Source organism: Trypanosoma cruzi, genomic scaffold (assembly GCF_000209065.1).
Source record: "Trypanosoma cruzi strain CL Brener 1047053516577 genomic scaffold, whole genome shotgun sequence".
Classification (NCBI taxonomy): Eukaryota; Euglenozoa; class Kinetoplastea; order Trypanosomatida; family Trypanosomatidae; genus Trypanosoma; species Trypanosoma cruzi.
Window position 1 is genome coordinate 7,458 of NW_001849203.1, and position 26,472 is coordinate 33,929.

Sequence of the window (26,472 nt, forward strand, 5' to 3'; positions counted from 1 at the left end):
ACACGCGGTTTAATCGCACGCAAGGGATTTAAGGCGGGAGATGTGATTTTGGCAGTTCCCCTTACCGATGCGTCTACTGATTACGACGATTTCGATGGGGAATCTGTTAACTCTGCCACGCATGCTTTGGCTCCATGGGGTCTTGTCCTGAATTCCGAGACTCTTCAGCGTCATTCGTTGGCTGCGCAACGCCGCGGGGTTCCTTCCTATGCGACAATAGAGTCCATTGTGGGTTTAAGAAAGACCGCATTTGATCCCGTACCGCACCCTTTGTTTGTGGATCAGGTGCATTGCGCGATGTTTCTTGCCTGCGAGAGGGCAGAAGGACCGTGCAGCCCACTCTATCCGTATCTGCGACTTATTTCCCCATTTGATGATGATTTTATTCGCGAGCTTCACCACGGTGTCTTGGACCCAGCGACGCACCTGGAGTACAGCGATCACTGTGGGCGTTACTCGCACTGGTTGCGACAGATTCATCAAAAGTGGTTAAAGGAGCACGAAATTGCGCAGATGATTGAAGCAACATGCCCGTCATTTCCTGATTCTACGGCCAGCGGTTCACATGAGTACCGAGAGGACCTAAAGGCATTTTCTCACGACGGCAACGGCCAATATCGACAGCCACCCCCTTCTATGGAGGATCTGACTTGGGCCTTTCGCTTTGTATTGTCACGTCAGCGCTTTTTTCCCATAAGAAAGAACGTGGAACCGTTTGAACGCATTTGTACGGAGCGCAAACGGATGCAAGTAGAGGAGGACGCATGGACACGCCTTGTCAGCAGTGTTAGATGGACTCTCCTGGATCGCGTTTTTGGTGTGATTGATCATAAACGTGCCGCTGTGAATGAATTTGATCCTCACACCATTGCGTCTGTGGTGCCGGTGCTGGACATGCTGCAGCATCCCCCAGGTGGGGTGGCCAACACGGAGGTGACCGTAGAATTTCCGCCTGCCGCGGAGCATGAGGGAACTGCGGGACGTGGAACCCGCTGCGCTGTTATTCGGGCCGTGGAGGACATTGAAGAGGGCGACGAACTCACCGCACTGCTCCCAAAGTGTTACTCCCTTTCGTACACGTTGTACCGCTTTGGATTTTTGCCGCTGCGACGTCGTGTAGATGACGCCGCGGCAATTTCAGGAGAATTTCTTGACGCACATGCGAGCACCCCGGCCGAGAGACCCCGCATTGCTCTCCCGAAAGGCCGGAACGCAGGCAATGTATACAGGCGTGGGGCAATTTGGCGTCCCTGGCGCAATGAGCCGCCCGCAAGAGTGAAGGGGGGCCCATTTGATTTTACGCCCAAAACATGAACGACCGTAAGAAAAACAAAACAAAACAAAAACAAGACATGAAAGAAACGGTGTTTCTTTTTTTATTTTGAATTGCAATTTTATCGTTTTTGCCGAATGTTTTCATAAATAAAACAAATCCGGTTTTTTTTTCTTTTCTTCCTTTTTGCCCCCCCTCCCCCCAGTTGATCACAGGAAGAACAATAATAAGAAAGAGAAGAAGGCTTACTTTTGTTGGTATTGTTGTTTCTTGCAGCTTAAAATACTTTTATTATGTGTGGACTTTGACATTTTTATTTATTTATTTATTTATTTATTTATGTCGATGACTTTATGGCCCTCTTTGTATTCACATTTATTTTAAATGAATGGACTCAAAGGAAATATTTGTTTCTTAACGGATTTTATTTTTTATTTTTTATTTTTCTTTTCGTACATGCGTCACGAGGAGATTCAAATGATTGGAATGCCTCCGGAGGAGCTCCCCACAAAATTGCGTATGGGCTGGAGTTGCATGCGCCCTTATAATTTTTATGGAGAACACTCACGGAGACACACAAATACGAGTGAAGCACGTCGGTGTAAACTTTCAAACGTTTTACGGCTATTGGACCAACACAACTTTTCTCTCTATTCTGCCAGTGTCCGCTGTTAATGTTTGTGCTTCCAAGGCGGCGATGCATGGGAGGAGGTCTTCTCTGAGCGCAGGGACGGTCGACAGGCGATCGGCCATTAACAGGGGCTTAGTGCGTCATGCCATAATAAATTCCCCCCCCCTCCCCACAAAAAAAAAATAGTTTTGCTGCATGAGCGTCGAGAAAGTCATGTGGGATTACTGCACACATGAGGCATTGCGGCAGGAGGAGGGGGGGGGGGGGGGGGGGAAATAACAGGTGAAGGTAAAAAAAAAAACACGAGAAGTGCGCGTTTATGATTTATTTATTTATTTATTTATTTTTTTGCGTGTGGCCGTATAACGGTTTGATTCTTGCCCTTTGGGCATTCAAATGCGGAAGTGAAGTTGCACCATCCGCTCTTTTTTTGTTTTGGCTGCCTGCCTGCGATTTTCATGTCTGTGGCCCGGTGCGTGGGTGTGTACGGAGGGCAGCGTTTGTATTTTTTTGTGTGTTTTTTTTTCCCTACGACTTTTTGCATGCCTCATTTTTTCTTTTGTTGTCTCCTCATTTCTCTCTTTCTTTTTCACTAGTTTGTCATTCTTTTTTTTTGTGTGTTTTTTGTTAGGAGGGGGATGCGGGGAAGTGAAATGAAGAAACATTACTCGGACACGGCGGCCAGCGGAACCACCGGTGGGGAGTCCTCCGCTCCATCGAAGGAGACATCCGTAGCCAAAAGGTCGCTTCTGCCCGCGTCCATTAGAACATGCCCCTACTGTCGTCGTCTGGGTTCCGCTGCGCACATCATGCGCTGCGGTCAAGAAATAGTGAGCTGCCCGGACTGCGGCGTGGGGGTAGAGGCGGCAAAGTTGGGCGCACACGCCGCGTACACGTGCAGCAAGCGTACAAAAATGACGCCGTGTCTTGGCTGTGGGGCTTCATTTTCCCCGTTTGACATGCGAGAGCATTTGATGAATGCATGCCCAGGCAGTCGTTTTCTCTGTGCGGGCTGCGGTCAGACATTTCTCACAGCGACGGAGTACGTCACGCATTTGTACAGCCCCGATGAGGGCTGTCGTGTAGTCACACCGGAAGCCAAGAGGGGCGAGGAGCTGCCTTTTCCCACTGAGACGAAAGAAGCGAACGGCAAGGCGAGTAGTGGCCGCGGCTCTGCGGGGAATGAAATCATGATGAAGGTCGGGCAGGGTAAGGCTCCTCTCATCGTCCAGCCGCCCATGCAGCTTGGCTGTCCTGTGGGTGCGACTGCCGAGCCGCGCTCTCTGAATGCGGTGGAGGTGGAGGTGGGGGAACATGAGTCCAATTCGATGAGACGTGCCTCTGAGACGGTGATGCCAATGCCACGTCAGAACCTTTCCAAGTTTCTGAGACAACGAGAGGTATCACCAAATCGATGTGGAAAGTCGCTGGACGACGGCAGGAATGTGCAGGGCGCGCGTCTTTCGCCTGCCGTAGGCACGTCAGGCTACAGCCTTTCCCGGGATCGTGAGCACTTGACCTCCAAACAAACCCCCACCTCTGTCCCAGGCGGCCACTTTCATGCGCGATCACGCCGGTTTATGAAGGAGTTGCAGGATCAACATGACACAATGACGAGGGCAAGGCAGATGTATTATCGCACCGTCGTTGCTTCCGCCCCACGACTAGCCACAGCCGAGTTACGTGCAAGGCGCATCGAAAAAGAAAAGCCTAGGGCTGTTACGCCAAATACCGCTTTGCATGCAATGCAACAACCCAAAAAGTCCGACGGGCTTTTGCGTCATGGTATGGCGCGTGGTATTAGAGGGACGTCCGCACATCAACCGCCGAGACGTCATGCATCGTGCCCGCCGGGCCGCAGATTATCTACAACGCTCATGCTTGCAAAGAAAAGCTAAAGTTTTAGAGGACGTTCAAGCATATCATTGAGGAGGGGGAGAGCTCAATAGACATTCACTCCGTGGTATGGGGTGCAAAAGGGGGTGGTGATGCTGTTTTTGATGAAGAACCCGGCGGTTGCTGTCATTGGTTGTTAACGGGAGTGCGACGATGTATTTGCTGAGCGGCAGCGTGCGGGTGACTTGACGGCACCAGCAGCAAAAAAAAAAAAAAAAGAAAAAAAAAGAAAAGAGGAAAAAGAAAAGGAATGCTTCTCCACACTGTGGATGATGAGCTGCGGGCGGAAAGGGGATGAGGGGACTTGCGGGGTGAACGATGCACGCCTCACCGTTGGGAACAAATTCACGTGCCGACTGAAAAGGGGGTACGGCCCGCTGCACCACAGTTACAGGGAACGCATGCAGAGCGCGTGGCCATCTTTACTGACACTCTCTGCACCGTTGACTATAAAGCTGCCTAATGAACGTGTGTAATATATATATACGAGTGAATTTCCTTTTTTCCCTTTTTTTTTTTTTAAATGGTTGTTGTCCCCTTTTCTTCAGTTGACGCCGGTGTGGGTGCGTGTTGCAGGGGAGCCAACCATCACGTCCCGCTCCACCGAAACGGACACCCACCCACACGCACTCAACTGCGCGGCTTCGACGGAAAGGGGGAGACAAATAAAATGGAAGGAACAAATAAACAAAAAATAAATAAAAAAAAACGCGCAGGAGTAGATTGAATTGTGCATGTGAATTGCGGACTGTGTCGTGGAGGAGGAAAGAGAAGGATGAAATGTGGAGGAGGAAAGTGCGGGCGTCAATAAAACGCGGACGCCCTCCCTGCCACAAAAAAACAAAACAAAACAAAAAAAAACAAAAAAAAAAACAAATTCAAAATTAGAGGGGCTCGACCCACGCACATTGAGAATAAGAAGGAATGAGAGGGGAAATGGACACGGGGGTAAGTTGAGGCGTTGGTTTTTCTCTATATCCCTCCTCCCTTCTTTTTCTTTTCTTTTCTTTATTTGTTTACTTTGGAAGTTGAATCAAGCTCTGCTCTTCTTTTTTCTTTTTTCCTTTTTTGTGTGTGTTCCCGGTCACAATCCGCCGGTGCTTACTGGGCGGGAGTAAGGGTGCAATTCCCTTTTCTCGCAGTAGACATCCATGCGTACATGCGTTCAGACGGCTATTTGTGTGAGGGTGCGTGTGTTGTTACTGTGAGGGACACGACGAAATGGTGGCTGCTGCACGGGGTTGTTGGGGCTTTTTTTTTTTTTTTTGCGCCGTTCACTTTACTTCCACGGAGGCAACAGCACGGAATAATTTCTCCACTAATTCGAAAGGCAAAACAAAACAAAACGAAAATAAAAAGAATGAAAATGAAAATGAAGATTGTGTTGAAGTTGAATACAACAGGGCTCTTATTTTTCTCTCATTGTGGTGTGATGTGCGTGGTCCTCCGGTTTCTCTCTTTTTTCCCTTCTCACCCTGCCGTGCATTTATATTTGGCAGTTTTTTTTTTGTTGTTATTATTATGGACATTTGTATGGTTGTGTTTTTGGCGAGGGCAGGTGTGACTGCGGGGGGCTGGGAACGAACGTACGTGGGGACACCCAACACCCTCGACCTTCCTCCTCTTCCAAAAAAAGGGGGAGGGGACGGGAGAAAAGTTAGCGTGTACGTGTGGGCGTGGGAGGGAGTGAGGGTTGCATGAGAACAAACTAAGAGGAGGAAAGGGGGTGGGTGGGTGGGTGGTAGGTGTTGTGCATTCAGCCAAACGAACATAAAACTGTTGCCGTAATAAATAATAATAAGAGAAAGAAGAGGAAGAAGATAAATATTAAATAAAAATATGTATTTTATATTACTAGAGAAAGAGTGCATGCATGAATAGAAAATGAGAAGGATTGCCCTCCCCTCCCACCACCCCCTCCTTCTCCTCCTCCTTCTTCTTTTTTTTTTTTTACACATACACACACGACACCACATGCAATGGAATATCATACATTACAAACAGTGTGTATTTGGGTCAGTGGCACGAGTGCAGCACAACTGTTTTGCACGGGACATAAATGTCTTGTGTTACTCCCCTCATTGTATTCATATATAAATGGATACACACACACATATATATATATATTTATGTATTGGCATTTGTACTTCTGTGTGAGAGTGAAGGCTTTTTTCTTTTCTTTTTTTTTGTTGTTGTTGCTGTTTTCTTATAAAAAAAAAAATGTTTGTTTTTTTTGTTTTGTTTTGTTATGTTAAATGCATACATGTGATTTTGTTTTCTCTTTTTTATTTGTGTGTTTCTCACCTCTTTTTTTTATTTTTATTTTTATTTTTGCTTCTGTGGCTGCATCCCTGCCTTTTTTTTTTTTTTTTCTTTTTTAAAGGGGGGAGTGGAGGGTGTTGTGTGGCCCGCATGTCTTCTTCTTTTCTTTTATTCCCGCACAGACAGACGGAGGCCGCCTGCACCCTTTTCGTTGCCGCTTCTGCCGGCGTGTTTTGTGAGGGGCGTCCCCCGCGGACGGGAGTTCTTTTCTGCGTGGACGCATCGCAGCGCCAACGGGCGGCAGCGGGACGCGAGCAGAAAAAAAAAAAAGAAGAAAAAAAAAAAAAGAGGAGGAAAAGTGGCTGCGGGAATATTTTACTTTTCCCACCGCCACTCCTCCACTTTCTGATTTAAATGTATTGACTGCCACCGGCGTGTGTGTGTCTTCCGCCCCTCTTTGCAGCCGCCCGCTTCTCTTCTCCTTTTTTTTTTTTTGTTTGTTTTGTTTTGTCTGCGACTCCCCCTTTTGGGACGCGGCTGCGCGAGAGTAAACGGAGATCCCGAGCGCAGGGCCGCAGGCGACACGAAGGCACAAAACTCAAAAAAAAAAGAAAAGAAAAAAACACGAAGAAAAAAAAAAGTGGTGAAGAAAAAAATTAAAAGAAAAAATAAGCGAAGTATTTTTTTTTCCAAAAAAAAAAAAAGGGAAAAATAAAAGAATAGAAGAGAAGAGAAGAGAAGAGAGTAAAGAAGCAGCAGCAGCAGCAGCCGAAGAGGAAAAAAAGAGGAAGAAGTGAGGGCGGTAAAAAAGACAAGAGAAAGTGATAAGGGGGAGAAGGGAGTGGAGTGGGGGGGAGGAGGGGAAAGACACACACCCAAGTAGGTATACCGACCGCATTCGCTACGGAAGCACACATACACACACAGACACATTGATACACAGAAAACACACACACACACAGACACACACACAGCAAACAAGCAAACAAGGGAGGTGGGTTGGTGGCCATTCGACGACGACGACTGGAAGCATCTACTCATTGCAGTTGTTTACGGGGAGAAGAAGAGAAGCGTGTCAAGTGAAAAAGGAAAAAAAATTGGCCATCACACGATACACGCATACACAAAGAACCAACAGGTGTGAAATTCACAGTAACCGGGAGCAAGGAGACAGGAGGACAGTAACGGCACAGCAAAGAAAGAGAGAGAGAGAGAAAGAGAAAGAAAAGGGAGGGGGACATACATACATACATACATTTGGTTTTAATGGGGAGGAGGCCAAGGCAGGCGGTTCACATGGTGAACAAAAACTTTTCTACCCCCACGGGCCACACGCCGTCGGACGAACACAACACGGCCCCACCGCCATTTGCGCTGGCGAGAGACACGGAGGTGGAGCCGACGTTACGATACCCCTTCACGTATCACGGGCCGAGCAACTACGAAAACTTCTCCAAACGTCAACACCGGGACTTTAAGGCACTTTCAAAGGAGGAGCGGCAGCGGCTTGTGGAGGAGGAGGCTGCAGACACGGATCTTCTTGCACGAACTGTACATTTGCGTTTCCTCCCAAGTGGCATGCTGCAGGGAGAGTTGGCTGCGCTATGCTCAGAGTGTGGGGAATTTCTGCGTGTGCGCCTCTGCGGCAACTTCACCGTGACACAAAACTGGATATATGGCTTTGTTGAGTTTGCCGATTGTCGTGGTGCGGAAAGGATGTTGCAACGCAGCGGCATGGAGATGCCAAATGGTTCCGGAAAGCCACCACTACGACTGAAGTGCGACACCGCCAAACAAGCGATTGTAGATCGTGTCTTTCATGACGCGGATCCAGCGACAAATATGAAATGCATATTTGGTTCCGGGAACTTTGCCTACCGCACCCTGAAGGAGGCTGTGGATAGTTACTATAACCTCAAGCGAAAAGAGTCCGAAATGTTGGCTGCTCAGAGAAACTTACAATTTCCTTCAAGTATAGGCAATAAAAACAGTTATACCCCTCGTGGTTACGAGGTGAGAGATATCAATGGCATCTGGCATACACCGGCACCACGGCATTACCCGAAAGCACAAGAGGGCCCCGCAGCCTTGATGTGTCCCCCCGCATTGGCCGGAGGATACCGTTCACAATCCCTTTCAAATTCAGATGAGGAACCTGCAGGGATTACGCCTCCTTTACATGTATCGGCTACGCATGGAAATGGCATTGTTTCCGGTGAATGCGTTCGTACACCACCTCCCTACCCGCACCCCACTCAACAGATGCGATTACCGAATCGTTTGGGCATCGGCAGCAATTACGATGAGCGTAGCGATGGCGCCATGTCACACGACGGGAAGAACTCGCCCCAGTTTATGCCTCCATTCACAGCGGTCCCACTTGGGTTTGAACCAAATTTTCCGTTACCCTCAATTCCGCAAGATCCCACAGTTGCACGGGGAAAGGCTTTGGTACTGAGTTCCATACGCGACGCCCAGACTTTTTTTGCTACCGGGGATAAATTCTACGACGCGGTGGGTTCACTTCGTGCGCTTCTCAGCGTCTTGGACGGTCACATTTTTCGCGTTGCTCGGCTAGAGGTGCCAAAGGGGACAGTGAACACGTTGGTGAAAAACGGAGGAACAGAGGAAGAAGACGACGACGAAGAGACAACGCAACGCCTCACGCAGCTGCGTGTACTAGCGCACTTTTTTCTTTCTTTTCTTTATCTTCAGAAGGGAAAAAATGAGGAGTGTCTGTCTTCAATTCACAGTGTGGTTATGTGCTGCAGCTCCATACCCGTGAAGAAGGCTCAGAGAACATGTCCCTCAACTGCTCCTGCCGGACCTGCTTCTCTTGCCAGGACACACGCCGTGTGTGAGTCTTCAGGAATACAAGCAAATGGGGAGAAGAATGAGAAAGAGGAGCAGAAGGAGGAGGAGGTTTTGCCTATTGGCTCTGATCTCTCTGCAAATGAGGAGACATCCTGCACATTTAATCCCATTTCCCAGGCATTTGACTTTTTTGGTGAAATAAATTTTGGCGGAGAGGACGAGAATGAGGCCGCTGTTGTGAATGCCGCCCTGGGAGTTCTGCCGTTGGAGGAGCATGACACCTCACTGGAGAGGCTAGGGGTGCATAAAGAGCAGAGTCATGAACGTGGTATGAACCTTCATGCCTATGTACTGAATATACTTCTTGCCATTGGCCTTTCTATGGAGTTGGTGCAACCGGTGGTGACGCGCTGTGTGTACGTTCTTGCGTCGACCCGCTCAAAGGAGGTATTTGGTGCCACCTTACCGGAGTTGGAGCAGACCCTCCTTGACGGTGGTTTGCATCGTCTTCGGCCTGTTCTTTTCCCACAAGTGGAGGATCGCAACTTTGTGAAGGTCTTTTTTGAATCCCTCAATCTCAGCGAGACGATGTCGGACGATGTATTCTGGTCTTCCCTTCTGCCAAATCACATGGTGCGCTTTTTTCCGCGGCCGAGAGGTGATGCGCCATGGCAATTTTGTTGAATGGCCGGAACGGTGAGGGAATGAATGTTTAATACAAGAAGTATGAAACATTAAAAGGAGAAGGCAAGACTTGTGGAGAATAATAAAGAAAAAAAGCACTGAAGGGGGGGGGGAATATTTGCATTTGCCCAGCGGTTTGTAATGAAAAGGAGTTGAGGCATATTCGTTCACACATCAGTGACTCTTCCTCTTTCTCTTTCCTTCTTTTTTTGTTTTTTTTGTTTTCTCTGCCTGTATGTTGTGGGCGTTTTAGGGATGTCTACACGCAGCTGCATACATGCATATATATATATATATATATAAATGCCATTTCCAGTTGAGTCTGTGTAGCTGTAAATGTAGTTCTTTGTTTGTTTGTTTGTTTTTTTTGTTCTTCCGTCTTTATATTTCTCTCTCTTTCTGTCTCTCTTTTTTTTATTTTTATTTTTGTCCTTGTTTTTGCTTTGGCTTTTCTTTCTTTGTTGTGTCCATACCTCAATACCTCCATATATCTCTCTATATATCTCTATATATAGAGGTATGCATGCATATAACTTTTTTTTTTTTTTTCTCACATTTCAGGTAGTAATTTGTCAGTTTACTCGGTTTTTTGGTATCTTTTTTTTTTTTTTTTCTTTTCTTCTCTTTTTGGCTGGCGGTGATGGTTCCCTTTTTTTTTTTTTCAATTTTATTTTATTAATTTTATATTTTGTATCCGTTTCCATGCCATCACTGCCCGCAAAGGAGGGAAGGGAAGAAATAAAAGGGGAGGGGAGTACTGTGGGAGACGAAAGGGTAAAAGAATTAAAAGAAAACAAACAAACAAACAAACAAACAAAAAAGGAAAGTAATAAATAAATATATAGAGAGTGTGCGTGTGCGTGTGTGTGTGCCGAAGGGATGTTTACACATCCACACGATGACTGTTTTTGACTGTTATTAGTACCGAAATATATAAATATGTCCGTATGTATGCATGCATGCACCTACAATACATACACATGGATATATTTATATTTATATTTATATTTATTTAATTTATTTATATGATGCTATGAAATTGTAGAAGTACAATTAGGATAGGAACGATAAAAAATAAAATAATAAATTATAAATAATAAATTATTATTAATATTTTCATTACATAACTGGTTTATGTAATAAATGGGAAGTGGGATGATATTTATTGTTATGAAAAAAGAAGGATGGAAGAGGAGGAAAAGGGAACCGGGGGGGGGGGGCAAAATATGGGTCATAGAAATAATGGTATTGTGTACCTGTTTTATTGGTAGTGATATAGGCGATGGATATGTGTGCTTCTTTTTTTTTCTTGTTTTTTTTTCCTGGGGTATTTACGCAGTATATATTATATATTATATATATTAATGTATGCGTCGTTGGGGTGGCTGCACACACGTGGGAAACAGAAAAAAAGGGGGAAATATAAATATAAATATGCACGTACGTACATGTGTGTGTGTGTGCATGGCCCTTTTGTATTTGTAGTGAATTCATAGGACCGGCAAGGATTCTGCTTTAGGGGGGAGTGGTGGTGGTGGTGGTGGTGGTGGTACTACGGGGGTTAGGGAGAAGGAGAAGAGAGAGAAAATAACGGGGAAAAAATAATATTTATTTATTTATTTATTTTGTTGTTAAACAAACAAACAAACAAACAAGGGAGAAGTTTGTACGTGCATGAGTATTGATTTCCGTGGGGATTGTGACGGGGAAAGGAAGGGGAGGGGAAACGAGAAAAGACACACACACACTACATATAAATAAATATATAAATAAATGAGCAGAAGTCTTTGGCAGTGATGGGGGGATGAGGCGGAGGTGACGGAGGTAGCGGAGGAGACGTCATGCCTCCACTGCATTCACAAGTAGGAATTGTGTTTTTTAATTTACCCCCATCCCGTTTTTTTTTTTTTTGTTTATTTAAACAAATGCAACAGGAACAGATGAAAATAAAGTGAGTCGTGGTGATGAGGCGAAAGGAAAGGGGGATGTTTATGGACGCCACGCACACGTTGGATAAAAAAAGAAGGGGGGAGGGCACATGTATAGATTGGCACACGAAGGGAGTGTGCATGTGCTCTTGTGTGTCTCCTTTCCGCAATGCCTCTTTGGTGGTGGTGGGTGTTCACATATGAAATGGAAAGGCGGTAATGATGGTGGTGCCGGAAAAAAAAAAAGGAGGGATAGAGAGGGGAGAAGACATGTGGTGTGAAGGGGCACCGCCTACTCAACGCGAGGAGTGACACACACACACACAGAAAGGAAACAAAACAAAGAGAGATAAAAAAAAAAAAGAAGAGAAACTAACAGAAAACATACATACATACATACATAGATATCGAGAGAGGGAGGGAGGGAGGGAGGGAGGGAGGGAGGGAGGGAGGAATATAAATGTATGTTAGGGGAGATTTAAGAATTAAATATATTTATATTTACATGCATGCGTACATTGCACACCTTTACGGATATTATTATTATTGTTGTTGTTGTCTGCAGTGACACCCGTCGTGAGTATTTATGGAGGTGGTGGTGTTGGTAGTGTTTTTTGTGAGGACGAAGTGGACACAACAGGGGGGTTGCGGTGTAGACGTATGCGTCAACGGGGTGTGATGTGCCTTTCAAAACAACAAGAAGTTTGCTTCTCTGACGTGTTTACCCATTTTTTTTTTCTTTTTTCAAATGTACGCAACTGTTGTTTATTTGTGCTGGTTGTTGGGGGAGAGGCATGAAACCTCTTTTTGTTTTTCTTTACTTCTACTTTTGCATTTTTGTTTATTTAATTTTTGGTGCACGAACGCCGGAGGATACTCACAGAGTCCTTACATCCACTTGTATTGACGCACGATGTCATTCACACGTGTGTGGTGGGATGCCTGCAATTGTGCGTGGGAGGGGGGGGGGGGGGAAGGAAAAAACAAAGAGAAAGAGAAGGAGAGAGAAAGAAAGAAATTGTTTTTGTTGTGTGTGCGTTTGTGACTTTTTTCTTTCTTTTTGGTTTTGGTGTGCGTGCTGCTTGTTTTTTTTTTTCCTTTTTTTGGCTGCGGCAATTCACGTGATTTTTTTGACGGTAGTGCTCCGTGCACATGTACACACACAAGTGTGCCATCCCATTGCCGCTCATGTGATATGGAGAGACTCATACGTTGGTTGATTGACGTGCATTCACCCATTATTCACTCATGCGCAGTCATAAATACATGTACACACACACACACACACACACACACACACAAGGCAACAACAACAACAACAGTCTCCCACTTTACATTGGCATGAAGAGGAGCGTTTAGAGGAATACACATAGTTGCAGTATCGGAGCGTGTAGGAGAGCTGCCTTATTATTGTGATTGGTGGTAAATATATTTATTTATTTCTATCTATTGATGAAGCCACAAGGAGAATGCACATGAATAACGTGTAGGATGGCGGTAATTGTCACAATTTGTTATGCATTTTTGAAATTATTTTGTGGTTGTATGAATTTGTTAGCATTCACGCATTATTGTGATCTGTTGCCTTCTTATGGAGGCCGCCAGTGTAATGTTTACATGTTTTTTTTTTAATTATTTTGGAGTATTTATGTGTGCGCTTTTTGTTTTGTTTGTTTGTTTGTTTTATTTTATTTTTTTTTATTTCGACACGTGTGTGTGTTTGTGTGTTTGAAGGAGAGGCACTTTTTTCTTTGGCTCCCCTTTCCACCGCATTTATTACGGGCTTCCGGATGTTTTGTGTTTTTTTACTCCTATTTTTTTTTTCTTTTTTTGGAGCTTTTGTGGATTTTCACCTCTACGGCCTTTTGTGTGTATATTTACGCATACACGCGGCGGACCTGCCGGCCGTAACGGGTGGTTAGATCGCGGTGTAATGGTGCGGGCAACGTGGAGGGCGTGGCGGGTGCTCCGTGGCGTCTTGTCATCGCTGGGTTTTTTGTGGCTTCTTGTTTTGCTCCTCGCCCCGCATGTGTGCGGAGTGGCGCTGGGGCATGGCGACAGCTCGAAATTTGAGGCGGCCGCTATCGAGCAGGAGTACCGCTGCCGCACCTGCGTGGCGCTGGCCACTCTTTTTCGCGAGGATGTCATGCTGCCGGCTGTGGGCGGCCTACACACGCTGTCGTCACAGACAGGGCGAAAGGACAGCGATGCGGTTCGTGCAGGTGCACGGCAGCGTCTTGTTGTGAAGATGCACGATGCTGTGGACGGTCTCTGCCGCCGAGTTCATGAAATTCATCGCGTGGAAAATAACAGGCTGGGGCTTGTTACTGCCGAGACGGACAATGCGGAGGAAAAGGGGAAACAACTGCGATTGCATGAAGATGACTTGTTTGGCTCAAGAAGAGCGGTGCGGGACGCTGTTGATGCCTTGTGCGACGCCGTGCTGGAGGAGGTGAATGAGCCACTGGCCCAGAGAGCATTCGCGGCACTGCTACCTGCCAGTAAGAATTCCGACGAAGAGTCATGGACAGAAGGCAAGGAGACGCATCAACTTGGCGAGGCTGGCGCATTCTGCGAGCACCAACGTATATGTACGCCTTCCGCTGTTCAAAGTATTGTCCAGGAAGAGGAGATGCGGCGGCAAGCAATTGAACGGCTGGCCAAAAAGCAACAAACAGGAGAAAAGCAACACCACTTTTTGTCATTTGAATCGTGGAGAGCGTTCAACATGACGCTTATGGTTCCAGTTATCCTCCTGGTGATACTTACTGCTGGATTCCTGCTGAGACGACGTAGGAAAGGGAAAACAGCTGCCATGTGTGATGGCCACACGAAGAGTGAATAGACTCCACACCGCCCCGTCCTCCTTTTTTTTTTTTTTCCTTACGGGGCGGGCTACAGAGATGTTCCTGGAATTTATTTAGAAGGATTCGATGGCTGTTGTATGTTGCTGGGATTTCGAGAAAGTGGCAGCTCTTTTTTTTTAGTTTTTTTTTTTTTCTGTATTTTTGTGCGTGTCTGCCTGAGGTTCTTTTGGGTTCAGATGTATGTTTTCGACTCTACTGGAATAAGGAATGGACAACTGACACGCCACACTACAAAAGGGGGGGGGGGGGGGGGTTATGCCTCTACAGAATGTTTACTGCTGACGTCCCCGTGCGATATTTCCTACCACCCGAAAGGATGGGTGCGAACGAAGTAAATTTATACACGAGGAATTGGGCTGCCGTTATGGAAGGGACTTGTATGCGTGTATGTGTTGCCCCCCCCCTCGTTTTGTGAGGTTTTGTGTCTGGGAGCTTGTAGAATATTCCCTTTTCTATCAGTTACTATCCTACTTTGTTTGTTGTATATATATATATATATATGTTTTTCTTTTGCTCGTGACCTTTTGCTGCTGCATCGCTTATTTTAGATGCATGCATACATTCAATGTTTTTTTTTTTTTCCCATTTCCTTTTTCTTGTTTTTGACCCTGCAGTGTTTTTAGAGTGCCTGGCGGCAATTGGACTCTTATTTCTTTTATTGAAAGGGTTGCAGCCACAAGTGGCGGAGAGAGGGAGAGGGAGGGCGGGGCGATTGGAGGGTATTGATTTGGAGCATATTTTTTTCCGTCGCCTTTGCGTCTGTGGGTTGCAAGGCTTCTTCCCTACCTTTATTCCCTCCTGCTGCCGCGGACCTCAACTGCCCTCAATTGACGAGTGTGAGAAGGAGTTTTGGACGGCCTAGCGGGGAAAGGAAGAAAACCACCACCACCACCGCTGGCAGTTATCTGCACACATATACACATACATTTGTACGATTACTGTGTACGTGTGTGTGGTGCATAACAAGAGAAAGAAGAAGAAGATATCACGTGCTAGTTGGATCATGGTGACTCTTGCGCAGCTGCTCTTTTCGTGGCGCGGCGCACGGAAGCGTCTCTCTACGGACACGCCGCAGGAGGATGGTGACACCACGCTTTCACCTTGCCTTCCCAAGGCAGACTCCTTTGCGGGTTATCTTCCCTTTTGGCGACTGTTGTTGTGTGCGCCTGAGCTGCCCGACAAGGACCCGCAGGCCTTTTCTGTCAGAAAGAAGGGCGCGGCAGACGCCTCCAGCAGTGGCGCCCTCTCCAACTTGAGGTCAGGGGCGGAGTTGAGCAATGCGCCCACCCCTGTTGTCAGCAGTGGGAAGGGTGGGTCTTTGACAATCACGAGGAGTGTCTTTGCGGGGCCTTTACAACGCACTGAACATGTGGATAAAGATGTGGCGCTGCAATTGGGGTCGTTGATTCCCGCCAGTGATGGAGCGACTTCATCTGTGCGTTGGACGGTAACGGACACACGCCGCATGAACACAAATCCGGAAGCCGCGCTGGGCGTTTCGTTGTCGACGATTTCTTCATCCCTACCTGTCGATTCCTTTCCAGATCGTCAGAAGCTGAAGCAGACAAAAGCCGAGCAGATGAAAATGGAGGCTCGGCAGAAAAAAGAACTTCAGCGGGATGAAGAGGCGTTGTTGGAGGAGGAACAACGTCGTCTCAGTGCCCTTTCGCCGGATGCGACGTCTCATGTATTGTCGTCATCATCACAGTTCGTTACATTTGGTAGGGACGTGTTGGCGTATCACGAGGCGGAACCCGAAGAGGGCGTTGACATCTGCGGGTTGGCAAACACACTTGGGATATCCGAAGAGGAAACGGAAGATGACAGCAGCTTCATTGAGGGGGATGACGCAATCGACATTCAAGATATGAATTTCTTGTATGCTTATTACAGGCGTCGGGATAAAACATTAGTGTCATCGGTGCAGGAGGGCACAGTCGTGGATACGTCCGCCGTTGTGGCTTCAGAAAACACCAACCAAAGGAGGGCACGGTGCTACGAGCTTAATTCACGGAAGTACATTGAACGTGTGGTTTTGGCACAGAGGTCACAGCAGAAAATAGCACTTTTGTGGCTTCTTGCAGAATCTATGCGGCACGCCTGGAAACTTTATTTTCGTTTAGCTCAGCTCTATGTGAACTACGTGCCTTTGTACCTACAGGCGGCTGGGGTTACCATGGGGAATGGGGATGACAACGATCTGATGGATATTACCAAAAACAGGTATTACGCCTATTTTTCTTCTGGTACTTTTGACTACGAGTACTACACATATGAGTTTATCCACAAGTGGGAGACTCTTTTTGGGAATGTTCAGAACTATCTTTGTGATGGAGGTACTGGATCGGTGGGGAGTGTTGGCTTTGCTGCCACGCTTCTGCACTCTATGGAGCTCTTTGAGCGGCAACATGAGTTGCAGATGGGAGTGCGGGAGGTGGAACAGTGGCTGCATTTATGTTGGAAGCGCATGAATACAGCCGCCGTGCTCATGTCATCCCCTGTTCCCACAGTCACCGCCACCAACACGATGACAATGACTAGTAGTAGCAGTATTAGTGATTCTGGTACTCCGGATACGGCTGCCGGCATGCAGCATGACGATACCGCCAATGGAGATGAGACTACCGAGCACAACGGGAAGGAATGCGAGCAGCAACTAGTTCTCACAAATCCTGTAGACGCCACACTCACGTCGGTCAACATAAGGAGGGATGCGATGACGCATGTTCCTATCGACTGGTGGGGCGCGCAGGACGCGGATGTTCGGGCTCATGTCAGTTGGAATCGAAAGAAACGGAAGTTGCTTCAAATTTGCCTCGGAAGGGCGGCGCTACGTCAGACGGTGCCAGCGGAGGGTCCAGACAACATCGCCAGCAGCCCGAAGGGCACTTCACCGCAGCTGCAAGCATGGATGCCGGGGGCGCTCGAGCCCATTATGGAGGACAACGGCGATGAGGAGACGCAGCCATACCGCGTTGTCAACGTTGGATGCTTCGGCTTCTCGTTCTTTTCACGATGGGATTAAATGCGACGCGGTCCGATCCTCGTGTGACTTCACTTCTACGGCAAAGAAGGATTAATATATATATGTATTCATGTGTGTATGTATGGGCCACTGCTATTGGCAGCCGTTTACATATACCCACGTGTAGGGGAGAGGGGAAATAATAAAGGAAAAAAAGAGAGAGAGAGAGAGAGACGCAAATGAATAAATAAATGTTTTTTTTTTTTTGTTTTTTTTTTAAACGGAAAACAGTCGAGGAGGTGGTGTTTGTGGTGAAGGGGGCAAAATTGTACCTGAAATCAACGAATACGTGGCAAACCATCCGTCGGGTTTTTAAAATTCATGATATAACAATAAATACATCCACATTAGACGGATGGATATATAAATATATGTGTTTCCTTGTTTTCTTACATTTGTATCTCTCTGCCTCTCTCTCTCTCTCTGTGTGTGTGTGTGTGTGTGTGTATGCATACATATATATGGACTCGCACACATGTATGCATTTATATTTATATTTATATTTGGATGGATGGATGTGACTGAGATGTGTTTGGGGGAAAACGATGATTTGTTCATTTTTATTTTTATTACTTTTTATTACTTTTTATTATTTATGACGAGGAGGAGGAGGAGGAGGAGGAGGACTGCGGTTTATTGTCTTCGTTAATTTTATTACTGTCATTGCCCTTCATTTTTGTTGCTGAGAAAATGAGGAGGGCATGAAGAGAAACAAACGAGAGGGAAAAATAAAAAACCAAAAAACCAAAAAAAAAAAAAAACGTTGAATTTAGGAATAAAAATGGCACACGTGCTTTCTTTTTTTTTTTTCCTTTGGGGGTTGTTGTTGTTGTTGTTGTTTTCAGTGGTAATGTGAAGGACACATATGCGAAGGGGAGTACAAGCACGCATGCATGCATGCACATTGCACCCACAAGTACATGGGGGGTGCTCTATAAATGGAGAGGGGGTCATTGTGTACATGTGGGAAGAGGGGGGTCGTCCGTGACGGTGTAAACAGAACAAACAAACAGAACAATTGCCACAAATAATAATAATAAAAATAAAAATAAAATATTATTTTTGCTTTTGGATAGGCGAAATGGATTTTCTTTTAAAAATATTTTGAAGATGGAAGCACGTGCATAAAAATAAATAAATGTCTCTCTTTTATTTTCTTCTTTGCTTTTTTTTTTTCGATGTGTTTATCTGGGCACTAAAGAGAAGGAGGGAGGGGGGGAGTTTATATCAAACAGAGGCATGCAGACTGCAGGTGGCAAGTGGCTACAGAAGGGGAGTTAAACAACAACATTTTATTTGAAAATAAAACAATAAAAAAAAGAAAACGGTGAAATAATAACGAAACGAGTTGTGTAGGATGACAACAGGACAGAGAGGGGCAGAAAAGAAGACAACAACAAAAGGAGGAGGAAGGGGAGGATATATATATATATCTAAATATATATTTTATTGTTTTCTTATGGAGATTCAAGGGCGTTTTGTTGCGATGAACCCGGTCAATATATATATTTTTTCTTTTGTTGTTGTTGCGTCCCCCTTTTGTTATTTATATTTATGTGTGTAATTGTGTTTGCGTTCAGTGGTTGGGTTTTGCTGTTGGTTTCTTGTGGGATGATAGAGTCCATTGTGTGTGTGTGTGTGTGTGTGTGCCTCCCCTTTGGTTATCTTTTTCTTTATTGTTGTTGCTGTTTGTTTGTTTTGTTGAGAGGATAATCCTCAAATACACACCGCACGTTGGCGATGATGGGAGGGTTATGCGTGCTGCTCCAGCCACCAGGATGCATGTGGAGGCGGACACACACACAAACACACACAAACACACAGAGGGAGAGGGAGAGAGAGGGAGATATGGAGGGCATTGTGTATGGATACTTTCTTTATGAATGAAGGGAAGGCAAACCGCATGAACCTCACCGCATTCTCACACATCCAGTTGCTTTTTTTTTTTGGATGTGGGTGAGTGGGTGGGTGGATAAGGGTGTCGGTTTACTTCCTGCGCTGTGGATGTGATTTATTCCCGATTGTTGTATTTTTACACCCCGCCATGTTTTTTTTGCATTTTTTTTTTTTGCATAAATGAGTCGGGACTCCGTTGCGGAGGGAACATGTCGCCTCTCCAACCATCCGCGCTATCGTCTCTGTCGTAGTCAAATGCCGCGGCCCAATTTGTGTATTACGATGTTCAGTATGCCTCTCTTCCCCTTTCTCTCTCTCTCTCTCTCTCTGTGTGTGTGTCCGACGGGTGGTGGATAGTTTGTCTGTTGCTGCTGCGCAGCGCGGGGGATTTCAAAGTATATGTTTTTTTTATTGTTTAGTGCTTCCCCTTCCCCAATTCCCCAATTTTTTTATGCGCGTCGATGCGCTTTTTGTTTGTGTCGGCAGCGGCACGACGGTGCATTTTACGGAGTGGCAGGGTCCACGCACTTCCATTGTCACACTTTTTTTTTTGCAAGGGGGTGTTGTGGGGCGCTGTGGCATTTGGCGTGGCTCTACAGACCCGGCTGGGTAGTTTTTGTGGGGGTCCTTTTATGCTTTTTTATTTTTATTTTTTGCACCTTTTTTTTTTTTGGCGCCAGTCACACACGGCGTCCCTGAAAATAACAGAGGCAAAAGGGAGGGGTATAGATATAAAGACAGGGGGGACACTTCAGGAGGGCGGCGGTGTTGCAGCTCTGCCCGCTCGTGGTGATACGAGGTGGGAGGAGAAGGAGCGGCCACAGGCAGAGTTCTTCTTTCCGTGCGTACACTGCGGGGAGGCGTAGAAATTCATCGGCATCTACGGGGATGTACGAGGAGATGACCAGGACGGAGACGGCTACGGCCACGTGCGACGAGAGCACCGGAACGGAGTTGAACGAAGAGTTGGAGTTTGTGTTCAAAGTTGTCGTAGTGGGCGACTATGGCGTGGGCAAAACGTCACTTGTAAAACGACTTCTTAGTGTGCCCTACACACAGCGAGGGGATGACGCGGCCGTAACGCTGGCGGAGGAGCCTCCCGCTGCGAGTGACCCCTGCCGGTCTGTGACGCCGACAGTCGGCACGGATTTTTTCTCACGTGTGGTGCGAAATGTGCGTGGTGGTCAACATGTGCGGCTGCAGTTTTGGGACACGGCGGGGCTGGAGCGGTACGCCGCGGTACATGCCACAACACACCGCAACGCATCTGCCTTGATGGCCGTATTTGACGTGAGCGATCGACGCAGCCTGGACTCGCTGCTCTCGACGCACCTGAGCACGGCCGCTCGCTACAACCCGGACTTGGACCAGCGGAGTGTGATTGTGGTCGGGAACAAGACGGACCTCCTGTTGACATCGAAGGAGAAGGAATTATCAAGCCATGAGCCGGAGTTTGTGACGCAGTGTGATGTTCAATTGGGACTCTTGGACGCACTGCCGGATATCGTCTACCACGAGGCGAGTGCCGTCACAAATATTGGCGTGAGTGGATTGCTGCATTCCTTATGCCAGGCTTTGCTTAAAGTGCATGGCGGGGAGGAAATCGAAGAGTTGCAGCCTGTGACAGGTGAAGCGGGGGCACAGCTACAATACTCCGTGCTTCCCAAAGGGCATATCACCACTTCTGCTGTTGATACGACAGCTGCGGCATCCCTCGCGGCGACGGAAGTGTCACCAACGAAGGCGGGCGATTCTACGAGCGAAGGCAATGACAGCAACGCTGCCCACAACAAGGACACAAAGGATCCTCATGTCACTGAGAAACATGCCGACCCCTATGACATGCCTCCTTCCAAAAGTTTAAAGGCGTGTGAGGTGGCACTGAATCCCTCCGTTCGTGAGTGCGCTGCGGCTTTAGAGGAGAACTCATTGGAAGATAAAAACCGGTATGATAGCCACACGAGTTCCATTTATAGTGAAGAGCCCGCGTCACCGCCCCTGGTTTCTCAAACCCTCTTACGAGGATCCCGTCAATTGGGTCCTCTATCGGCTAAAAGGGAAGGAAATAATTCCAATTTACTGTTACATAGCAACAAGGACGAGGATGAGTGTCGGAGAACGACGGAGTACAGCAGCGCTGATTCGGGTGACTTTCAGCGGGAAATTGAAGATCGATTTAAACGTGCAGAAGACACCGCAAGAATGGCCGCTGCAGAGTCACGGAACTCTCGGCATCAGAAGAGCAAAAAAGCGTCCAAGGTGAATTTATCGCGGTGTTATGGTGGTGGCCGTCGTGCTGGCGGCGGTGGCGATGGATCGGCCGGTAGAAAATCAAAGGTATGCAAGTGCTAGACTTTTTTAATGGTCAATGGCAAATGGCTTATTTTGCCTTTTTATTTTTATTTCTTCGTTGCGCCTTTCCCTCCCCCTTTTTTTTTGCTTAAAAAAAAATTTCCCGTATGATCGTACCGTCATGTGCACCGCAGGGATATAAATTTGCCGGTGGCGGGTGTGCAAAAAACCTTCCATGAAAACTGGCGGGGTTTACGCATCTCCTTCGCCCTTTGGATAAAAATACGATGCGTGTGAAAGAGCGAGGGGTGTGCATTTGATTTTAATGACGGGTGAATTTTTTAAAAAAAGACATTCCTTTACTTTTTTTTTTGTTTTTACCGCCTTTTTTCCTTTTCCCTTTTCTTTTTCTACGTTGTGCATGTATGGCAGGTGGGTGGGGATTAGGCGTCTGTCTGTTTGTCTGCTTTTCTCTGGGCTGCCGTTGATGCAGTAGGGATTGTGTGCGATTTCGGGAAGCGTGAGGGTACAACTCCTCCTTTTGAGGTCCCTGCAGCGGTTTGGGAGATGCGGTGCAGCAGCAACATGAGCGGTAATGAAATAAATGCAGAATGCGTTGGAGGATATGAGTGCCGCGTGTGACGGTTTCGCATCTCTGAGTTGTGGCAACAAAAAGCGCCATGATGGTGATGATGCGGCGTTTTGTGAGGGGCGATTGGATGCGAGGGCTGCAGGACAGACCGCCGTTTCTTTGTTACGGCTGATTTGTTTACTAGGATGTGCGGAAGTCTGCGAAGAAATCCGGTTTAATGGCCTAAAAGGGGGCGGGCGTCCTGCGTGCGACAGCAAGAATGTTCACTGAAGCCATTGACAATAACCGCTTTGCATTGTGCAGAGGGAGGAGAGTACATGCGGCAAGCGACATTTAAGGGTTTGGCTAAAAGGCAGAAAATATACACACACATAAAAAGGGGTGGGACTCCGCGAGAAGACGATAGAGGTATGTGGGGGAGGGCATCAACTGTCCATAGTATCTTCAGACCACCCGGCTTTTGTCCCCGAAGCAATCACAGCAGCCGTGGAGGAAATGACTGCTCCTTTTCAAATGACATCTTCCATGGGTGCGGGATTTTTCTGCCTGGACCGCAGCAGAGACGGTAGAATTGGCACATCCATCCTGAATTCATTTGAATAATTTTGGCGATCCGATGGAAATGACAATATATGCATGACAAGAGTTGCGGCACGGAGGGTTTTTAGGGTTTAATGATTCTCCCTCCCCCGTTTATTATTTTTTTTCTCTCTGAGCACGTGCCGTTTTGCGTTTTCACGTGTATTTCGACGAGTGCTTTGCCTTGGCATACTCCTGGGATGGATGTCTCTCCAAGTGTGACATGCGCCTTTTTAATGAACATTTTTCCTCTACAAGCGCATCGTGTCTTTGGCAATGAATTGACTGTCAACGGGACGGAGGACGGTGTTGAGGGTGAGATTAGCTGCGTGTAACATTGATCTTGTGCGCAGGGAACAGGAAGTGGCAAGCGGCCTTCTTGGCATCGTGATTCCTGCCGTGTGGCGGGCCCAAGTTTTGGGTGGCCCTATGCAACGTACGGCCTATTTCTGGAGAAGGAGAAGATACATTTTATTTCTAACAGAAAGGCGTAACAGCAGCAGCAGCAGCGGCGTAGTTTTAAGTTTCTCCGTCTTTGTGTGGGTGTTGTTGCGTTTTTCATGCGAATCTGTTAATATATATATGCATTAGGAATAATTAAGCCATATGGGCATTTTTATTTTTATTTTTTCCATGCGTTTTGAGTGGGAGGGGATTTGGAAAGTTGAGGGCCGTGCATTCGGTGTGAGGGTGACTTTTGGCGATCTTTTCAGATGTCTTTTGTTCTCACTTCTTTGTGTATGAAGACATGCATTGCGCTGTTTGGCGGGGCTGCTGGGCTTCTTGACGGAACGACAATAATAAACGAAAAAATGATACGAGATGATGACGACAAAAGTGTGTGTGTGTGTGTTGTCGGAAACTACAGAACTTTTGCCAGTCTTTTTATTGTTTTTTAATTCTTCTTTTATGTCTGTTTCACACACACACACACACACACACACACACACACACACGCATATATATATTGAGAGAGGTGTTTAAGGGGTATTTTGTGGCGCGGCGATTTCATGTTTTACAGGCGACTTGGCATGCGTCTGTTTCCGCGCGGATGCCAGCAGGAGTCTTGGCGTCTTTTTCCTGCACTGCCACCGGGCACAGCGGTATCACAGCGAGGCTTTGGGGGCCCGGAGATGATACCGCAGACCAATAGGAGGGAGAGGAGACGCATCGACCGCCTTCTCTTTTCCCAACAGGGCGTGCGGAAGATGCTGGCACTTTTTCCGTCATTGAGGAATATGGCGGGGTGCTGGAGGAATTTACGCTTGACACGTGATGGGGGCGCAGCTACCGTTCCCCACGTTCTCCGCTCTGCACAGCCGGGTGGCAAAGGGCCTACGGCCGGGGACGGCAAAAATGATTCCGAAGGAGAGTCCGATGACTTCGCCGCCACAGCAGAGGATAATGGCAACGAAGATTCATTAGTGGAACGCTCCGTTCTGTTTGTGCTTTTTATGTTCCTGCTTTCGTATGTGCTCTACCGACTTGCACAGCCGTCAGGGAAGCCTACAGGATGGGCCTCACTTATGAAGCACGCGGACATTATTGAGAGCATTCATCTCTACCAAAACTATGCGCAGGTTTATATGGAAGAGGCGAAAGTTTACCTGGGCCTGGTGGATGACCAGCACACGCAGGAGAAGCTTGAGATGCTGCGTGCGGCATGTATCACCGCCAAGGTGAATAAGCAGCAGTCGAAGAAGGAGCCGAATGATGGCACGAACTCTGCCGGGTTTGATGTTGTTATGAAGGGAACGCCACTAGCGGAGCACGTTCTTGTGGGATTGGGCGTCTTTGCGTGGGTGATTCCGTTTGTATTTTTTCCCGTTTTTGTCATGATTCTTTCCAACTCGATTGGAAAGTCGCTTGCGGCCACCGTGGATGCAGGAAAGAAGTCACAGAAAGTGAAGGACATGGTGTTTCGTGTGGAGCGTACATCCAACACACGGTTTCACGACATTGCGGGAATGAAGGAGCCAAAGAAAGAGATTACTGAGGTGGTTGATTTTCTGCGGCAGCCTGAGCGCTACACGGCGCTGGGCGCGAAGATACCGACAGGTGCTCTCCTGCTTGGCCCGCCAGGCACGGGAAAAACCCTCTTGGCCAAGGCGGTGGCAGGGGAGAGCGGGGTGGGTTTTATCCCTGTCTGTGGCTCGGATTTTGTCGAGCTTTATGTTGGCATGGGCGCGCTGCGTGTGCGGCAGCTCTTTGAGACGGCGAAGAAACAGCGCTGTATTGTTTACATTGACGAGATTGACGCCATCGGCCTCAAACGAAGTGGGGCGGGTCACGGCGAGAAGCAGGAGCAGGAGCACACACTGAATGAGCTCCTTACCCAACTGGACGGCTTCAGTTCGGGAAAACGAGGTGATTTAATGATTCTCGCTTCCAGTAATGTGGCGCAAGAGATGCTGGATCCTGCACTGATCCGTCCTGGCAGGTTTGATCGCATTATTTATGTCGACATGCCTGTCATCTCGGAGAGGATTGATATTTTCAAGGTGCACCTTAGCGCTCTGCGGCTCTTGAAGGAGACGGGTGATCCCGCGGGGACTGAAGCGATGGATTCATCGGCTGACGCCGCCACGACGACAGCTGGCCGAGAGGACAGCGCTGAACATCCTGCAACGCAAGTGAAGGGATGCACCGCAATCGACGACACGGCTGTGGGTGCGGGGGACGATCCCAACGCATCCACGACAGTAAAGGACTCTTCCAGCAGCACGGCCTCTTCGTCGACATCGACAGCGACTGCGGCTGCAACTCCAAATGTTAAAGAATCGGCGCTCACCATCAGTCAGCTGCAGCAGGAGCTGGACGAGGAGAGGCAAAGTCTAAAGGAAGAAGAGGGCCTTTCGGGTCATGCCTCGTTTGACTTCCGTTCCCTCTTGGCAAAGAAGAGCGAGAGGGAACGCGCGCTCATTAGCACCTATGCGGAACGTTTGAGTAGTCTCTGTCCCGGCTTTGTTGGCGCCGACATCGCCAACGTATGCAACGAGGGGGCGATTCTTGCTGCTCGCGAGGCGTGCGAGTTTGTTGACATCTCTCATCTTGAGCGTTCCATTGATCGTGTGCTCGCCGGCATTGAGCACCGCAGCCGCGTGCTGACACCATTCGAGCGGGAGGTCGTCGCCCACCACGAGGCGGGGCATGCAGTGGCGGGATGGTTCCTCAACCGAGCAGAACCGCTCATGAAGGTTTCTATAGTTCCACGCGGCGGCTCCGCCCTCGGCTATGCGCAGTACCTGCCGAACGAAAATCGCATGCGCACGGCGACGGAGGTTCGCGACTCCATCAGCGTGACGCTTGGCGGTCGTGTGGCGGAGAAGATATTTTTTAACCATTTGTCAACAGGTGCCTCCGACGATCTGCGAAAAGTGACGCACATGGCGTATCAATACGTGAGCTCCTTTGCGCAGCGGCCGGTGTATCCTGCGCCCGGCACACACGGCACACGTTTTGTGAAGCCGTTTGGCCCAAAGGTCTCAAATGAGTTGGACGTGGAGGCCAAGAAGCTTGTGGATGAGGTCTACGAGTCCACGTACAAGCTTTTGCTCTCCAAGAAGACAGAGATGGAGACGCTTGCCAGACATCTGCTGCGGAAGGAGGTGCTCACGTACGATGACGTTGTGGGCTACTTTGGTGTGCGGAGCTCCAGACTTTCGGACCGAAAGAAGAATTCGTAGAAGTTAATTGAGAGTGAGAGAAAGAGAGTGAGTTGGGCCGCAGGAAC

General features: G+C 47.7%; 7 protein-coding genes across 7 annotated transcripts, besides 64 other annotated features; all 7 read left to right on the forward strand.

The window, feature by feature from the left end:
* Positions 1–1,314, forward strand: Tc00.1047053510007.10 (hypothetical protein, conserved; the record flags this gene model as incomplete). The annotated part of the gene is made up of 1 exon (XM_806700.1): positions 1–1,314. A coding segment is annotated over one exon (1,314 nt), but the record flags the coding sequence as incomplete, so codon positions are not given.
* Positions 1–7,843: a sequence feature (heterozygous, non-Esmeraldo-like haplotype).
* Positions 1,586–1,614: a microsatellite.
* Positions 1,695–1,719: a sequence feature (AT_rich).
* Positions 2,153–2,177: a microsatellite.
* Positions 2,227–2,254: a microsatellite.
* Positions 2,404–2,533: a sequence feature (T-rich).
* On the forward strand, positions 2,543–3,802 carry Tc00.1047053510007.20 (hypothetical protein, conserved; the record flags this gene model as incomplete). Its single annotated transcript, XM_806701.1, has 1 exon — positions 2,543–3,802. One exon carries the CDS (start codon positions 2,543–2,545, stop codon positions 3,800–3,802), a length of 1,260 nt encoding a protein of 419 aa, XP_811794.1.
* Positions 4,003–4,047: a microsatellite.
* Positions 4,482–4,509: a sequence feature (AT_rich).
* Positions 4,638–4,671: a microsatellite.
* Positions 5,621–5,654: a sequence feature (AT_rich).
* Positions 5,699–5,740: a sequence feature (CT-rich).
* Positions 5,883–5,935: a microsatellite.
* Positions 6,024–6,053: a microsatellite.
* Positions 6,111–6,133: a microsatellite.
* Positions 6,157–6,179: a microsatellite.
* Positions 6,381–6,409: a microsatellite.
* Positions 6,663–6,731: a sequence feature (A-rich).
* Positions 6,776–6,806: a microsatellite.
* Positions 6,973–7,035: a microsatellite.
* Positions 7,259–7,287: a microsatellite.
* Positions 7,300–7,319: a microsatellite.
* On the forward strand, positions 7,329–9,560 carry Tc00.1047053510007.30 (RNA-binding protein, putative; the record flags this gene model as incomplete). The annotated part of the gene is made up of 1 exon (XM_806702.1): positions 7,329–9,560. The coding sequence occupies one exon, from the start codon at positions 7,329–7,331 to the stop codon at positions 9,558–9,560; it is 2,232 nt and encodes a 743-aa protein (XP_811795.1).
* Positions 7,844–12,133: a sequence feature (areas not merged during assembly with more than two copies in the genome that could not be assigned to a particular haplotype).
* Positions 8,946–8,985: a sequence feature (GA-rich).
* Positions 9,834–9,862: a microsatellite.
* Positions 9,972–10,016: a sequence feature (T-rich).
* Positions 10,158–10,189: a microsatellite.
* Positions 10,210–10,250: a sequence feature (AT_rich).
* Positions 10,352–10,378: a microsatellite.
* Positions 10,491–10,568: a microsatellite.
* Positions 10,628–10,677: a sequence feature (AT_rich).
* Positions 10,900–10,926: a sequence feature (AT_rich).
* Positions 11,086–11,111: a microsatellite.
* Positions 11,166–11,186: a microsatellite.
* Positions 11,194–11,215: a microsatellite.
* Positions 11,312–11,335: a sequence feature (AT_rich).
* Positions 11,814–11,860: a sequence feature (A-rich).
* Positions 11,871–11,895: a microsatellite.
* Positions 11,898–11,941: a microsatellite.
* Positions 11,972–11,992: a sequence feature (AT_rich).
* Positions 12,134–12,299: a sequence feature (haploid, non-Esmeraldo-like haplotype).
* Positions 12,300–14,600: a sequence feature (heterozygous, non-Esmeraldo-like haplotype).
* Positions 12,445–12,506: a repeat region.
* Positions 12,759–12,789: a microsatellite.
* Positions 13,166–13,192: a microsatellite.
* On the forward strand, positions 13,422–14,333 carry Tc00.1047053510007.40 (hypothetical protein, conserved; the record flags this gene model as incomplete). Its single annotated transcript, XM_806703.1, has 1 exon — positions 13,422–14,333. One exon carries the CDS (start codon positions 13,422–13,424, stop codon positions 14,331–14,333), a length of 912 nt encoding a protein of 303 aa, XP_811796.1.
* Positions 14,601–15,483: a sequence feature (areas merged during assembly that could not be assigned to a particular haplotype. This can correspond to areas where the two haplotypes were merged or to regions with more than two copies in the genome that were merged during assembly.).
* Tc00.1047053510007.50 (hypothetical protein, conserved) lies at positions 15,359–17,380 on the forward strand (the record flags this gene model as incomplete). The annotated part of the gene is made up of 1 exon (XM_806704.1): positions 15,359–17,380. One exon carries the CDS (start codon positions 15,359–15,361, stop codon positions 17,378–17,380), a length of 2,022 nt encoding a protein of 673 aa, XP_811797.1.
* Positions 15,484–16,886: a sequence feature (heterozygous, non-Esmeraldo-like haplotype).
* Positions 16,887–18,228: a sequence feature (areas merged during assembly that could not be assigned to a particular haplotype. This can correspond to areas where the two haplotypes were merged or to regions with more than two copies in the genome that were merged during assembly.).
* Positions 17,575–17,598: a microsatellite.
* Positions 17,805–17,830: a microsatellite.
* Positions 17,864–17,885: a sequence feature (AT_rich).
* Positions 17,937–17,977: a sequence feature (AT_rich).
* Positions 17,981–18,006: a microsatellite.
* Positions 18,085–18,141: a sequence feature (A-rich).
* Positions 18,200–18,220: a microsatellite.
* Positions 18,229–22,163: a sequence feature (areas not merged during assembly with more than two copies in the genome that could not be assigned to a particular haplotype).
* Positions 18,410–18,434: a microsatellite.
* Positions 18,800–18,831: a sequence feature (AT_rich).
* Positions 19,006–19,029: a microsatellite.
* Positions 19,175–19,203: a microsatellite.
* Positions 19,572–19,605: a microsatellite.
* Tc00.1047053510007.60 (hypothetical protein, conserved) lies at positions 20,165–21,628 on the forward strand (the record flags this gene model as incomplete). The annotated part of the gene is made up of 1 exon (XM_806705.1): positions 20,165–21,628. The coding sequence occupies one exon, from the start codon at positions 20,165–20,167 to the stop codon at positions 21,626–21,628; it is 1,464 nt and encodes a 487-aa protein (XP_811798.1).
* Positions 22,164–22,371: a sequence feature (areas merged during assembly that could not be assigned to a particular haplotype. This can correspond to areas where the two haplotypes were merged or to regions with more than two copies in the genome that were merged during assembly.).
* Positions 22,372–22,710: a sequence feature (areas merged during assembly that could not be assigned to a particular haplotype. This can correspond to areas where the two haplotypes were merged or to regions with more than two copies in the genome that were merged during assembly.).
* Positions 22,711–26,472: a sequence feature (heterozygous, non-Esmeraldo-like haplotype).
* Positions 23,659–23,698: a microsatellite.
* Positions 23,750–26,425, forward strand: Tc00.1047053510007.70 (ATP-dependent zinc metallopeptidase, putative; the record flags this gene model as incomplete). Its single annotated transcript, XM_806706.1, has 1 exon — positions 23,750–26,425. One exon carries the CDS (start codon positions 23,750–23,752, stop codon positions 26,423–26,425), a length of 2,676 nt encoding a protein of 891 aa, XP_811799.1.